General features: G+C 46.2%; 1 protein-coding gene across 2 annotated transcripts in view; it reads left to right on the top strand.

The window, feature by feature from the left end:
* The window catches only part of NDOR1 (NADPH dependent diflavin oxidoreductase 1), a 667,841-nt gene that overhangs the window by 262,558 nt on the left and 388,423 nt on the right, over positions 1–16,860 (top strand). For both annotated transcript variants that reach the window (XM_069609846.1, XM_069609847.1), the window contains exons 5-6: positions 4,008–4,106; positions 15,569–15,670. In XM_069609846.1, coding sequence (XP_069465947.1) covers positions 4,008–4,106; positions 15,569–15,670 — 201 coding nt within the window. The remainder of the gene's footprint in view (positions 1–4,007; positions 4,107–15,568; positions 15,671–16,860) is intronic.

Raw genomic sequence — 16,860 nt, 5'->3', positions numbered from 1 at the left:
GGAACAGGCAATCCCCCAGGACTGCCCGTACCGGGTGGAACGACAGGGGTTTCGCTACCTGGGAATATGGATATCCGGGGATTTAACAAGCTATATAAGGAACAATCTCCGACCAATCACAGACCGCTTTATTGTTGATGTCCGGCACTGGAAACTCCTCCCCCTGACACTTATGGGAAGAGCGGCACTTTTTAAAATGATGACCCTTCCTAGATTCCTCTATGTCCTTCAAAATGCCCCACTTAAAGTCCCCGACTCGGAGTTCCACCAGGTGGAGACACTTCTCAGAGACCTCATATGGGGGGGAGGCCAGTCACGAATTGCGTTAACTACACTTCAAAGATCTATTTGGGAGGGTGGAATAGGAGTTCCCCGCCTTCAAACGTATTACTGGGCATCACAACTGGTGGTGGTTAATGACCTTCTCCACGGGGACCGAGACCTGCCCCATATACGGGCTGAGATAGCCACTATGCGCAACACTGACCCGCTGCTTCTCCTCTATCAGCCCCTTTCGAGAACCTCTCCGCCCACAACCACTACGCATATGATCACAGTGTGGAGACAGGCACACCGATTCATTGGGTGGGAAAATAAAGCTACTAGAGCACAACCCCTCTGGCGGAACAACAACCTAGCTGAGACCCAGAAGTTGGAGCCGTGGCCTAGGTGGGTGAATGCGGGGATTGCCAGGATTGGGGACATGCTTACACAGGGGTGTTTGGCCTCATTTGATGACCTACAATTGCGATTCCAGATTCCGAATACGGAACATTACCACTACATTCGCCTCGCCCATGCTTTGAGACCCTACCTGACAGCAGATACGCAGTTACCGGACTATACCCCCATAGAGCGTAACATCCTTCCGGCGCATATCCCTACCAAATGCACTTCCATCCTTTACAATGCTATATCCTCCTTTGCTACCCCCGAATTGAATGAACTAAAGGCAAAATGGGAAGTAGATGTGGGGGTGATAGATCCTGAGGATTGGATACAAGTCCTTATGCATCCCCGGGAAATCGCCATTTCCTCTAGGCTTCGATTAGTGCAGTTGAAAATACTACACCGGGTTTATTACCCTAGGACACGTCTATATGGCTGGAAACGGGCTTCTGACCCAAACTGTTTGCGGTGTGGGGATGGGGAGGGGACCTTTATTCACATTTTGTGGCTGTGTCCCCAGATACAAACTTTTTGGAACGCATGCTGTAGGGAACTCTCCCGAGTTCTGACTCGCACCATACCACTGGACCCAAGGGCTTTGCTTCTGGGCGTGCCCGATGAGATAGAAGCTAATAAGTGGGAAAGATTGCTCCTACACACGGCGATGGGGCTGGTTAAGCGCAATATCGCGCAGAAATGGGGTGCCCCTGACTCCCCAACGCTGGAACAATGGAAATTGGATATGGACATATGCGCTATGATGGAGCGTAGGATTTACTCGGCGCGAGGCTGTCCCAACAAAGCGTCGAAAATATGGGACAGGTGGGAGGAAGGTGTGGCCTGAGTGTCCCATGTACAGGCGGGGGAATGTGCACTGGGGGTTTTGTTTTGTGCTTGTACCATACTATACATTATTGCATGTGATGAGATGATCGCTCAACTGTTGATGCTCAGGGTACCTTTTCTGATTGTGAACGACTATGACAGTCTGAAGTTGTTTTTGTTTGCTTGTTGCTTTGTTATTATGACCATTGTACTATGTTAATAACAATAAAATACTTTATAAAAAAAAAAAAAACGAGGGTGGAGACCTTGGAGCTGGATGGCGCGGAAGGAAATGTGTGTGTGAAGGTTAGAGTGCATGGGAACCTCCCGTGTGTCTGTTTTGAAACTTGCCAAGTGAGAACGGTATGAGTGATAAACTAGCTGTATACTAGGAGTGTAATGAATTTGTTTTTGCAACATCGATATGAGAAGATGAACCCTGCAGCGTCAACGTGATGGAAGACGGGCGGACTGGGCTGAGACCAATAAACTGCCATCCCATATGGATAAAGGCAGCACCTGTATGGGGTCCATCCAATCAGCCATGCAGGTGTTTACTATATGTATTGTCACTTATGACAATGTTTTGCTTTTATACGTTTATGCTTTGACCTTCTTTGGCAGAACGTCCTTAGCTTGCTCTCATATGCGCATGATATTACACTTGTTATCCTTAGAAGATCGACTTGGGTCTTTCTTCCCTAGGGGGTTGTATTATCTCTGGTGTGAGTGTTCAGGGGCTTACGTTCAAGGCTTAGAATTTCTCCTGATGTCATTCTGATAAAGAGGAATGGGGTAACAATCTCACCCAGGCCCCTAAGGTGTCATACTGAAATGGAAAGTGAAAATAACTCGTCTTGCCAGAGGATCCTTCATTGCGAACCCCAAAAACCCACCACCCAGGTGATCCTCCCTCACTTCTCCACCCCCATGGTCGGGATCCAAAAGCGGTGGCCTTTCCCTGGCCACCTGCGGAGAAGATCCTAGGGGAATAGATGTGAGGACGCCCTCTGTTTTCTCAGTTGTCAGCACCCCCTGACCTACTCTCATTTCTGCACTGTGCCGGCTTGAAAGGCTCAAATCCCACTGTCTGCACCCACAAACTACTTCTGAGCAGTCTCATTGGCAGCCTACAACACTATTACAAATATATTTAAAGACTGCATAGGCAGAGCAGCAGAGAGGCTCAAGAATTCAACCCTCCCTCCTAAAGAATCAAAAGGAACAGAATCCTTCCGGCTCCATCTAGCCAATCAACTGCAGACACAGGACTCCTCATAAACCTCCCAGTCTCTCCTACCCCACAACTTACCTGCTCACAGTTCTCTCTCCAGCCACCTTTTATACTACATACATGAACCTCCCCATGTATACTGAAGCCTTATGCCTGTTTGTATCCCCACCATTATGTTCGTCACTACAGTAATTGAACCGTTTTTGCACAGCCCACCACCTATTAAGCACTTGCATGTACCATCCCTTTGCCTCTTGATCCAGTGGCTGTCCTGGTACCCAAAAGCTGGCATACATACTACATACATGAACCTCCCCATGTATACTGAAGCCTTATGCCTGTTTGTATCCCCACCATCATGTTCGACACTAGTCATTGAACCTTTTTTGCACAGCCCACCACCTATTAAGCACTTGCAGGTACCATCCCTTTTCCTCTCGATCCAATGGCTGTCCTGGTATCCAAGAGCTGGCAGCTAATCTATCTTGGGGCCTCCGCCCTGGATAAACAAACACTCAAGTGCCACCTCCACAAAGTACCTAGATCAATAGCAGCACACAGAAATTTGATATATTTGGCCTACACTCAACACTTCACATTCCTTTCTTGCCCTCTCTCTACCCAGGGTAACGTTCCCCCACTACAAAACCGTTCATCAAGAAGCAGTCAAAATGGCAAAAGTGCGCTATAGCGGGCCATTTTGTATTACATTACTCTGCATTCAGCAACACCACCAGGCGTTGGGCTGGGAGAAGGAGCACTGTTGCTTCAGACAATGTGGCATTTTTGCTCTTTGTTTTTTGCTCATCTGTCCAGTTTTGGACCCATCAGAACTATTTTTTTCTTTCCACACCATGCGCAGCACTTGGTGCTGTTATTGTCTGCGTTTCTCTATTTGACAGTATCCAAATGGCATTAGGGCTTTGCACTTTATCACTGTGCAGCTATGGAGAAATGACCATGCTTGTTTTCAGAGCTTATGCAAACGTGCACTTATTATACATATAATTACAATACTATTAAGAAATATGGAAATTAAAAGGCAAGCTTGTTTTTGGTAAGATTACTGTTACATATGATATTCATGAAAAACCTATGGAATTCAGGATTTACCATGGGCTCACTGATTGTGTAAAATGTAACTGTTTGTCTAAGCTGGTTTCCTCCATTCCATTTAATTTAAAGCTTTTACAGTATACATTAATGTACAAACATATATTTTTATAGTTCTCTAAAATGTGCTCTTACCCAGTGTACTTTTGCTTTATTTTTTTACTAGGTTTAATTTCATTGCAAAAAAGTTGCACAAAAGGTTGCTTCAGCTGGGAGCTACTCCCCTCTTACCCGTGGCCTTGGGAGATGACCAGCATGACTTTGGGTAAGGATATAACGTTGCATGTTCAGAATAGATTCGAATTTTAAATGAGGATGCTGCTCTGTGCTCAGAAAGCCTACAACCAGAAGTAGCCACTTTGAAAGCAACCTTTTGGCTGCTGGGGTAACTTGAATTCCGGTGTCATTTGAATTCAGGAAAATATATATGCACATTATAAATTAGATTTCATCACAACAATGATATGATAGGTTATTTATAACGTGCTTAATACCCAGAGGTTTCTAAGTGCGGACCCAGGGATCGAACCTGTGTTGTTCCGTGTCGTTTTGCTTCCAAGGCGAGCACGTTGCGACTGAGCTATCCCCCGAGACAATGGCCCTCTAGAGTTGAGTCACTTCTTTGTGTGCATAGAGGTTTCTACCATGATGTCTGATAGCGGTAATCAAATTCCAGCTGTAAATGGAACGTAGAAATCCACGTGGACACAGGTTTTCACGTAACCTCTACATTTTTTTAAAGGATTCTTGTGGAATCTGCCAGCTTTGAGCAGGTGCTAAAAGCTGGCAGGTACCATAGGAATCCAAAGTAATTCTGCCAGCATCAAAATCAGATGCTGTTGGGCGGTGTCCACCATATTTCATAGGAGGTGCAGATGGGGGTGGCAGGATTGTAAATTTTGATCCTTGCCCCTGCCTCACCTGTCAGAAAATCACCACATTTTGTAAAGGAGGCAGTAAACCATGGCTAAATCTTTCATGAATGGTTCTCACACCGCCTTTACTGCTCTGGGTGATTCCAAAATGAGGCTCTAAAATGTTTTGTTAAATTGATATTAGTTTCATAAAGCATGGCATCTTGGCACCGAGAGTTAGTTAGGGGAACCCAAAGGAGCATGATGAATAGATGCATAACCTGTATCTGTTTCAAATGTGAGATGATTCATGGTATAGTAAAGATGTTTCTTCGCTGCGCTGTATGAATGAATTGCTCTAACACGCATGCTAAACTCTCAGACCTTTGTCATTATCCGAGTTCAAAAAAGGATCGAGGATACAGGCTGATTGTTTGAACAAATATGCTCAAGTCGAATAGAATGCTATCTGGACATTACATAGGGGCTCAACATTATTCCACATATATGGCTTGCTATTGCAGTTTTGGAGCTCAAGATGGGAACATTCAATACCATTCAGATTAGTTACATTTTACTGTGCAAAGAGTGATATCTTGAGTTTCCTACGAAATGCAGGGAGTGAGTTTTCAGCTCTGATATCTGTGGGTAATGCGTTCCAGGATTTGGCAGCAATGTATGGGAAGCCTAAGACACCGGCTTTGGATCTGTTGATACATGGGATGTGGAGTTGGTTAGTGTATTGTGTCCTGGTGGGACGCGTGGAGGAGGATTTGGAGATAGTCTCCGATAGGTATGAGGGTGCAGAGAGAGAGAGGCATTTATGTGTGAGGGTGAGGATTTTGAAGGTGATATGCTCTTTGACCGGGAGCCAGTGAGCTGCTTGTCTGGCCTGGGGGATGGGATATGCTCCCTTCTTGAGATGCTAAGGGCGGCACAGAGAGCATTGTTCTGCGTGACTTGTACCCTGTTTAAGTTTTAAGCGGATGTGCCTGCCAGGAGGGCATTGCAATAGTCTAGTTTGGCTCCAATGTTTGCTCTAGCTATTGATAGGCAGCTGGGTTTGGATAGGTATGGTTTTATGGCGTTTAATAGTTTGGTGGTATGCGCGGAGCAGGACGTGATAGCGCTGACTTGTCTGGTCATGGATAATGAGGCGTCTAAGTATACTCCCAGCGTCTTGACGGCTGTGGATACGGGGATAATGGAGTTGTCAATGGTAAAGTTGGCATACAGTTTATCAAGTTTGGCTAGGGTGTTCTTTTGACCTATTATCAAGATCTCTGTATGGAGTGCCTATCATCAGCGTAATTCGTATACGTAATTCGTATACGCGATACCGAGTGAGTCAAGCTTGAGAGACTTTGTAAACAAGTTGTATAGACTTTCATGGCTCTTCCTTCGAGGAAGGAGGTGACCCAGAGAGCTGCTTCTTTGGAAAAGTTAGCTGAATGTGTAAGGTGTGATGTGAGGGTCTTGTGGTCCACCAGATCGAAGACGGCTGAGAGGTCTAAGAGGAGCAACAAGGCTGGCTTGCCTTTGTCCATGATTTGAGTGATCTGATTCTTTAGATCGACCAGAGCTGTTTCAGTGCCGTGTCCTTTCCGGAAACCAGATTGCCTGGTCCCTAGGATGGAGTGAGTTTCCAGAAAGTGTTGGATTTGGCTGTGAGCGGCTTTGTCCAGTAATTTCAGGAGGAATGGCACAGTGGTTATTGGTCTGTAGTTATTTGGTTGTATAGGGTCGAGAGTCGTTTTTTTTTAGGAGTGGGCGGACCCAAGGCCCTTTGAGGCTGGCCGGGATAATGCCTGTTTTGAAGGACGCATTAATGAAGCCTGTGAAGAGCGGTGCGAAGCAGTCAGCGCAGTCCTTGCTGAGCTTAGGTGGCCATATGTCCCCTTTACAGGGAGAGGGTTTGAGGTTTTTGAGTAGGTTTATAACTTCTGATTCTATGATGTCTCTGAAAGAGAAATCCGGTTTGGTAGAGTTGGTTGAGATAGGAGTTGAGTTGGTTGGCTTAGGTGTTGCTATGCAGTGGTCCTTAATTTTCTTTTGGAGGAGGTCAAATTTGTGTAACATGCCAGATTGTATACTAGCACACCAAGCTTCATCTTTGACTATTTCATCAGGTGTATTGGGTGGGGAGATCAGCTCATTGAAGATGGAGAACATTTCTTTAGAGTGCGATTTGGCATTGGAGATGCGTGTGTTACAAGCGTTGGCTTTGGCTGTGGTGATGGCTGCTTTGTATTGGTGGGAGATTAATTTGAACTTGTTTTTGGCACTGTCATTTGGATTGGTTTGCCATTTTTTTAGTGCTACTCTTTTGCAAGAGCGCAATGCCTGAAGTTCTTCGGTGAACCAGGAATTGGTATGTAGTATTTCTTTTCTTTTTTGCATTCGAGTGGTGCTATTTCGTTTATGGCTTTAGTGATGATATCTTTGTAGATGTCTGCTAGGGTGTTAGGGTCGTTGGCGAAGGGGGGTGATAGTTCAGGGATATTTAGGTAGGGGCACAGGTTGTCCACATTGAACTTCTTGGAGCTTCTCACTTGCGCTGCGGTAGCAGGGGTGAGAGTTTTGTGGCTTTTGGTGACGGTATAGTGAATTCGATACAGTTGTGATCGGTCCATGGCAGGGTGGTGTTGGAGGTAATTGTGGCGTGGCAGTTATGATCTGCGATCCAATCTAGGATGCGGCCTTTGGAGTGCGTGGGACTTGATACTTTTTTGGGTGAATCCTAAGTCATTGAGTTCCTTGGTGAGGGTATCAGCAGGTTTGTCTTTCGCATCATTGAATCCTAAGTTGAGGTCTCTTAATAGGAGGGTCTTGGTGGAGCTTTTGATGTTATTACTGAGTATGTGGATGAGGTGTTCCTGAGAGTCTAGGGGGTGACCTGGGGGGGGGCGGTACAGTATGTGGATGTTGATGGTGCTGTTGGGGGACAGTGTGAGTTTAGCAGATAGAAGGTCAGAGTTGCTGGTCGAGGGGTGACTGACAAGTTGGGGGTGGAGGCTCTCTTTGTAGATGAGGGCTACTCCGCCACCGACTCTTGCTAGTCTATCTTGTCTGAGGATGGTGAAGCCTGGTGGTAGTGCCAGTGCGACAGCGGGGTTGGAGGCTTCATATCGCCAGGTTTCTGTGATGGCTAGTAGGTCAATGTTGTTGTCGGTTATAAGGTCGTGAATCTCAGATGCATGCGCTGGTGAGGGAGCGTACATTGATGACAGCACATTTGATGTGAGGTGTGTGTGAATTAGTGGTAATGTAGGTGGAGGCGGAGGTGGAGTCTGGTGTGTCGTGTGTAGTGGCAGTGTGGAGCCTAATGTGGTTGGTGGGTGACTGTTTGCATGTGTTCGAGGGGTGTGATTGTGGTTAGAGCGGGAGCCTATTCTATTGTTTCTGCTTGCTGTGGTCATGGGTTGGGAGCATGTATTCTGCAGTCAGTGTGCAAGCTCTGTGTCTTTCCAGTCTATACAGTTGTGATGCCTGGTGGTGCATGGGATGTGTCAGATAGAGATGGGTGTGTTTGTATTGACATGTCCATGGCAGTGGGTTGAGTGGGAGTAGTGGCAGGACTTAGTGGTGTACGTTTCTGAAGGAGAAGTGTGGTGTACAGTGAGAGAGCCGAGAGTGTGATAAGTAGGGTGAACAGCGTGGTGGGAGAGGCGGAGAGCTTATTGATAGCTGTGGGCATCATTGTATGCAGGGTGGCCTAAAAACAACAGTAGGCAGAATCTGTTCTGACCAGGGTGGCCTAAAATACAGCAGTAGGCAGATTCAAAATTTAAGCAGTGTGGCCTAAAATACAGCAGTAGGCAGATTCGAATTTGAGCAAGGTGGCCCAGAAACCACAATGTGCAGAAGTGGCATTGAGCAGAGTGGCCTAAGGACTGTAATAAGGTAAACGTGGGGTAAGCAGGGTGGGCCGTGTAGCTACAACATGAGTCTTAGTCTACACCCTGGAAATAAGTGAACGGAGCGTAATGCAGTATGCTTTCTGGCATACGTTATGCAGGCATTAATTAGACAGGTATAGCTACATACAGTTGAAAATGCAGGGTTATATGCGTACAAATTACTTGATAGATGGCACAATCAACAGGACAGGCAGGGATACAACGGCATGTTATCATCAGCAGTGTGCCTGGTAGATACTGCAGTGGGATATGACATTGAGGTAGAGTGAAACCAATTGGGACTGCTTATAGTTTGGTACCGGCAATCCAGAGGCAGTTAGACATAGTCAGATAAGGCCCGTTAAAGTTATCAGAGGGCAGCGAGACATAAATCACACATTACTAAGGCAGACAATCATTCGATGTAGTGCGATGAAGACCTTACCGGGTCGTAAGAGTACAGGCATTAGGAGGATTTTTATGTCGTATGTTCGCGGCTCGGCCGGACAGCGTTCCTGGCCCTGGCCTCTGTAGACTCTCAACAGGCTCAGGACCATCATGGTGCTTCTGTAATCAACAAGCTGCCGCATTCTGGATCTGTTGAAGATGGACCACTAAATGATCCGGGAGGCCAAGGTGTTACAGTACTGCAGTCACAGTGCTGCTGATTAGCCAGTAAGCTGCAAGAGCCAGGTTGACACAATGGCCTTGCGTGAATCGGGAAGCAGTGGGTTGATCCTTCTGAGTGTTTGCATTTAGAAAAACCAGATTTAGTCCTTGCCTTGATAATATTATGTGTGTTTTGTAGTACTGCAAATAACAGGTTATGCTATTAGTCCAACTCAATTAAACGCTTTTTCTCGATTTTGCAATGCTGCAAGTTATTCAGTTGGCTCTTTGGAATTGTAACCTGTGATGTCCAAATTGCACATAGCTCTCAGAACTAAGAGCTTAACAGGTCCCTGCAGGTTTGTTCTAAACTCAGCAAAAAATGAATAAAAGGGAAAAAGAAGTGCTTAGGAAGGAGAGGTCTCACTGGGGAGTTGGGTATTGTACACATGTACACATGCACATTTTTATACCAGCAAAATCAAATGCAGCGACACTTGGCAGAGAACGCTGGTCACAAGATAGACTTCTGCCAGAGGTAGAATTGAGATCATATTTACACTTTGCACCATATAGTGCGTTACGTCAGTACTTGCTGTGGGTAACTCATCGCCTCCATAGCATAGTGTAATCTAGACTGCTTGTTGGTAAGCTACCCCTGAAAGTTTTTACAAGCTTTTGGTTACATGAGGGTGCAGGTGACTGTGTGCCTACGATTGCATGGGGCTGATGAAACACTATTGTATGTTATTTTATTTGAGTAATTGCTGATTGAGGCCCCCAGGCCATGCCTGTCCCTTGCTCGCTCCCTGTGTCTTTGCTTCCCCTCACCTCCCTCCTCCCAGCCCGCCCCCTCCCGTGATAGGTTAGATCGCTCCTCTTATCTGACCTTCCCAGGGCAGCCCTCTGCCCGTGCAGCCCCTGCGGCTAAGGGCCCCTAGGCAAAGGGCGGCTCGAGCTAGTGCCTGCAGGTGTCATAAGGGGAAGCCAATGGTCAGCAGTTTGCCAGCAGCGACTAAGTTGGATATGAGTGGCCCGGGTTAGGGAATAGAGCCTTCACTCTACCTGGCCACATAGCAGACTCTCAGACTTAGGTGTGTTTTTCTCCGTTTGTTTAAATTGCATTGTGAAAGTCTTTAAAATTGCATTGTGAAACCTAGGCCTTTTCCCCACTATGCAGGACTCTCAGACTTGGGTGTGTTCGCCGTTATTTAAATTGCATTGTGAAGTAGTGCCGTTCTGTGATTTTTGCCTCATAGCAAGGCATTCATCTAGCAAACCTTTCTATCATTATCTAATCTCCTGTCGTCTTATCCAATTGTATACTATTGTCTCATCTCTCTCTCATCTGCTTGCTCCCCTCCCTGTGTCCTTCCCTAGTTCTCTCCCCACACCCTTTCCTCACCTCTCCCTACCTACTCTATGGTGCTCTGTCTCTCCTGTCTTTTCTAACTGCTTCGCTATCGACTATCCTATCCTGCTCTCCTCACTAAATCTGGTAGGAAGAAGTTTAAAAAGGACATCCTGGTCTCCAACCCAGGCCTCCCTATTGCTGATACCTATACCAGTGCTTCCTCCAGGCAAACCCTCATGACCTCCTCTTTGTCATTCCCTCGCTAGACCTATGAACTCTAAATATGGTCTCTGTGCTCTCTCCTTTCTCTTCTTCTTCCATTTATGGTGGCACCCGGTGGGAGGCCCTCCTGGCCTCCTTCCACTCCTCTAATGTCATCATTAATGTTTACTTGAATGGTACAGTCTTGGTCCAAGGCCCTCAAGCCAATCTTCTCTTTGAAAGACGCCTCCCGTGCCTCATCAATTTCCTTTCTTCTGCTGCTGTCCCCTCTCTCCCCTCCACGGCTAACTTGCCTCCCCCTGCTGCGTCCTCCTTGGCTACCTTGCCCTCTCCTCCTTCTTCTGCCCCCCCACGGGCTTCTTCTACAACTCCACAGGGCGTACCTCTGACATGTACCCCTGCCTGGAGGTCTTTCAAGGACGGCAACCTTCTCCATATTGCCACTCTAAAATCTTGCTTAGTTGTCAAACACTGCTGACATCTGCCGCCACCTGGAGGAACTTGACCTCGATGTCCTCGGTCTCACTGAGACATGGTTCACGACCAGCTCTGTCATGAGCTTTGACTCTCTCCTCCATGAAGGCTACAAGATCCTCTCCGTGTCCACATCCAACCATTTGGGAGGGGGTGCATCCCTGATCTTCCCCGAGGGGATTCCTGCCTGTCATTCCTAAACAGGTCTACTCATCTTTTGAATGCCTAGTCTGCAGGCTCTCTCTCCTGGCCATTCCCTTACTGTGGCTACCATCTATCGGCCACCTGGCCAGATCTCCTCCTTCCTCTGAGTGGGCAGACCCCTCTCCTCTTCCCTCCTGGTCTCGACCACTCACCTCCTCCTTCTTGGAGACTTTAACATCCACCTGGATGCTTCCTGTCCTTCCTCTGGAGTCTTTTGCGACCTCTGACTCTCTCTCTCTCTCTCTGTTCTCCCCTCTGGCCCGACTCACTCTTTTCAGGGCACATTTTGGATGTTCTGATCTCTTCAGACCTTCCCCTTTCGATCCCTCTCACCACTCCTCTCTCCTGGAGTGACCACTTTCTCCTTTTCTCCCAACCTTCTCTCTACCCCTCAGGCCAAGCCAACTCCACCACTGCCACCTACCTTCTCGGTTATTCGACCCATGAAGCGTGTCAGTTTTGGCTTTTACTGCCACTTTCTCACTCCCCTCCCCCTCGTTCCCCCTTGGCTGACTCACACCCTGACACGGCCCTTTCCATGCTCTGCTCTGCTATATCTGATACTGTCGATGTTCTTGCCCCTGTCATGAGGATCTGCTTGAAGCCCAAAGCCAAGTGCAACCCTTGGTACGACTCAGACCTCGTCCCCCTTAAACGCAGGTGTAGGGTGGCTGAGAGGAAATGGCATGCTTCCGGTACACCCTCTTAAACTCAGGGAATCCTGTCCTCTCCCTCTACTCCTTGCTCTTCCTCTGGCCCTTCCTCGGCCACCTCTCATCCCTCCTTCTCTGCCTTTCCCCTGTTCTACCCAGACTAGGTTTCTAGACAAGTCTTGTCAAAACAGGTTCACCTTTGTTCTTCCAAAACCATCAAGGACCACATTGACACCCTGGCTCCTGCTCTGACTGACTTCTGCAACCACCCCTGCGCCACTGGAGTCTTCCCTTCCCCCCACTGAAGCACTCCTTTGGGCACCCTCTTCTTAAGAAAACCTCTTCCGACCCTTCCTGCCCGGCTAACTATCACCCAATGTCTATCACTCCTTTCCTGGGCAAACTCATGGAAAAGCTAGCCATCTCCCAGCTTGATCTTCACACTGAATCTGTTGGTTGTCTCCATGACCATCAGTCTGGCTTCAGAGCTGCCATAAGCCTGGAAACTGCTCTCCTGAACATCCATGAAGACCTGCTCTCGAACCTTGATTCTAACAACCCCTTTGTCCTCATCTTACTTGATCTCTCTTCTGCCTTTGACACGGTCAACCATGCCATCCTGCTCAACCGTCTGTGATAACCTGGGTATCACCGATCAGGACCTGGCTTTGCTGACTTCTTTCCTCTCCGATTGACCCTCCCAGGTCCAACTTGGGTCCTTCCTCTTCCCTATATCTACCTGTGGTATTCCACATGGGTCTAACCTCTCTCCCTGTCTGTTCAACCAATACCTGGCACTTCTTGCCCACCGCATTGCCGCTCTGCCCAAACTTTCAGTGCTATGTGGATGACACTCAACTAATTTTCAGGCTCCCTTCTGCCACCTCTTCTCCTCTCATCTCTGACTGTCTGTCTGCTATGCAGAAGTGGTGTGCCGCCAATTATCTCTGCCTTATTGCCAGTAAGACCAAGATTATCCTCATCGGCACACCTGCTCCCACCTTTCCTGTCACTCTCTGGCCGGCCTCTCTTGGCCTGTAAGGCTAAAAACCTTGGGCGTCATCTTCAACTCCACACTCTCCTTCTCTCCTCACATCTCTAAGAAGTCACACTACCAGCTCCACCTCCTCAGAGGTATTCTTCCTTTCCTCTCCTTCTCCCAGAAGTTTGGTGTCTCAAGAGCTCTGGTTCTCTCTAGGCTGGACTACTGCAACAGCCTCTTTCTAAATCTGACTGCCTCTACTCTCCGTCCTCTGCAACTCATCCAAAACAGGACTGCGAGACTTGTCCTTGGCCTCAAGCCCAGGGATTGCATCTCTCCAGGACTGAAATCTCTGCACTGGTTCCCAGTGGCGGTGAGGATTAAGTTCAAAACCCTCTGCATTGTCCACAAGGCCTTCTGGGGGCTGGGGCCTCAATACTGTCAACTCTCTTCCTAAATATCTTCGTTCTCAAGCTCTTTGCTCATCCACCTCCAACTCCCTCAGGGCCAGTCGCTTCTCCAAGCAACAAGTTGGTGGCAGATCTTTCTTCTGCTGGGGCCTCCCTCTGGAACAGCCTCCCTGCCTCTTTGAAACTTGAAGAGAACCATCTCTGTTTCCGGAAGCACCTCAAGACCTTCCTCTTTGCTTCTGATGTCTCTCCTTCTCTCTTGGCTGGAACTGAAACTGCACTGGTTACCTGGCTACCCTCTGATCTCGGGCCCTGGTCCCCTCCCCTCCAGTTGCACACCTGCACTGCCTCCCTGGCCCCTTGCCCTCGGGGACTGTTTTTGTATCCCTACAGCCCCCTACCAGCACTTGACACCTGTTGTCTGCACTTACCCTTGCACTTGCCACCAGCTGGCCGCACTAGTTATTTATTGTCTTTATTTATTTTACTGTTTATTACATGCACCACACTGTCCCCTCCCCTTTCCCCTGCACTTTTCCCCTTCCCCCTCCCTGCACTTGCACTATCTCAATGTCACCTGGCCTAGTAAGATTGTTGTCTTCCCTCTGTTCCCCCTTCCCTTCCTCGTCACGCCTTGAAACACCTATGTATAGGCATGTTATAAATGCCATATATCACATTGTACATTTTGCACTTCTAATTGTTCTGCACCTTCAATCAAATGCCAAAAAAGTGAAAACGTGCATCACTGATGAAGAGTAGGGCATTTATCCACCTCTATATGTTTGGTATTGTTAGCTGATGTTTACTGTACGTTTGGAACTTTTAGTTAACTTTTAAATGTTCTTTGAATACATAAAATTTGAATAGCTTACATTATTTGTGTCTACATATTTATAAATTAGTTTATCTTTTCATGACACAATTTGTAATTTTAAATTGTACGTATTGTGTGGTAGTACTTGTTCTCTTTTTCTGTTCTTTGTAAATTGTATGTACTTTTATGGAAATATTTTATCCAAAATAAAGAAACAAACTTGAACTTAAAACCATGAACCACACATTCCCTAATTTTACCTTGAACTTCGATTAGTTAAAGAGGCCAATCATGCATTGGTTATTTTTTTGTGCTGTAGAGCTGCTTCTAAAAAGGGAACAAATAGATATCCAGTTGTTGCAAGTGGGCCTCTGCATTTCTCACATCAAAGACAGAAAAATAATGACGATCTGAACAAAAAGGAAAGTAAATAATTTCAACATGCTCATCACCAACCCACTCTGGTACCGAAGGGGGCCTAGACTGTCCAGTGGCACTGATGTGTTTCTTTTTCTGATTTGGAGTGAGCAGTTTGCATGCCCTCAATATTGCTTTTCGGTGACTACAGTATTCCGATCTTACCATGATTTCAGTGTATCCCTATTTGCTAATGTTTTGTAACTCCAGTCCTAGAATATGTGCGACAAGTGCTGGATACTGGGAGAGACCCATTGTTTCAGCAACATTATCTTTTGCTGCCAGTAGAACTGCTGGTCACCATTTGAAAACGTTTAAGATATTATTTTGGAAGTGAAGCTTCAGATTTTAATAAACCTTGACTGTGATCTTATGCACCATAGCAGCTTTTCATCTTGCTGTATCCTCAAGCTCCACCTGGCTCTCCTCTGTGATGAATGCTCTTGCAAAGTAGTCTTTTGTTCATCAACTATCTTCAGATAGCAACATCATCCTTAGGGATATATTATGTGTATAGACCATGGTAAAACTTCTCGAATTGGCCATTTATCCTGCAACTGGGCATCTAGAGGGTCAGCATTCCTGAGGAACAGGGCGGTGAGACAGGGAGTTTTGAGCAGAATGGTCCAGTGGAACATGCATGGGCCCCAAAGCACACCATGTGATGGATAGGCTATCTGAAGGTACTGCCCTCGCTGGGGCCCATAGTCTGTGTAAACGCAGCTGGGCCTGTCTGGCTGCATGCTACAAGTGCAGCTTCTAAAGTCTTTGTTGAGGCACATAGACTAAATTCTTCATTATTTTACATCATCTGTGTTGTTGTCTCCTAAAGCCCAGATGCAGTAGTTGACCCCTGGATGCAGGACCTGTGGCGGAAGGCCCTCTCGCTTTATCCTCTCCCTCCTGGAGTCAGCGTGATAAGTGATAACATCATGTAAGTTTCATTATAAGTGTGCGCTGTGACTATACTAAAAGGCATACCTAGGTACATTGAATAGCCTTTCTAGAGGCTTTGTGTTTGCAGTGAAAAACGTTTTCTATGTGTTGAGTATGGATCATGAAGGTGTGTTACCTCAATCAGATTATGACCGATTACTGTTTTTTTTTTTTTTTTTTACAAAAGGACAGTATTGTTACAAATAATACCGTGTGTGTGAAATAGGAGTATTAGAAATGTGTCCTCATTGTAGTTGTCCCAAGATAAGATATTAAGTCGATTTGTGACTGTGGTTTGCAAAGCTACTCATAGTATTTAAAGTCTGAGGAATGACAGAACAGGAGATAGTTAAGTTTGCAGTATTTCAACAGACTGCGAAATAGATAGAACAGGTATGCTAGCTGGTCTTCATCTGCCATCATAATATTTGCAATACATTTTCTAAAAATTTTTCCGGGAAAGTCATTTTACAAGCTTTAGATAAGGATACAAACTGACGACATCCCTTGCAGCTTTGGTTCACATTCGTTTAATTTAATACCTTATCTTTCCAATGTTTATTTTGCTAAACAATGCACTGCTGCTGGAAGAGGCACAGACCAACTACTAAGCAGTGATGCATCCGCCGGCCAGAGAAAATTAAGCAATAATGCAGCTGACCTAGTCTGCCACCATTTAATCTATTATTGTGATAAGGAAAGGTCTAAGAATGTCGACTAGACAGCTAAAATTGTCATGGCAAGTTGAAGGCTTTGTCTGTGCCAAGCAACTTTCTGTTCACCTGCCAAGTTATATCCTCAAAGCCAAAATGATTCCCAGTACCAAATAATTCCTAGTAATACTGCTAAGTATGACCCAATATGTAATACATAAAACTAATATATACGGTAAAGTAATGCCAAGCAAGTCTAATAGCTATTGCCAGTCCATTTAATGCTAAATGCCTAATTCATTCTTATACATTATGTAATACATAATGCCAAATATTGTAACATGATACCCTTTTTAATCTCAAGTAATGCTATATTTTGGTGCTAAAACGATCCCATTTCGAGTGACAAGTTATCCAAAAAAATGCCATTACAAAGTATTACTTAATATGTAGGACCACGTTAAAAATGTCATACCCAAAATGATCTTGAGTGCTTTCCCCACCCTCACTCCAGGCTGTGATGCGATCTTTACCG

This window comes from Ambystoma mexicanum, chromosome 8 (assembly GCF_040938575.1).
Source record: "Ambystoma mexicanum isolate Mex_15411 chromosome 8, UKY_AmexF1_1, whole genome shotgun sequence".
Lineage (NCBI taxonomy): Eukaryota > Metazoa > Chordata > Amphibia > Caudata > Ambystomatidae > Ambystoma > Ambystoma mexicanum.
This window is presented reverse-complemented; position numbering and strand designations above follow the sequence as displayed.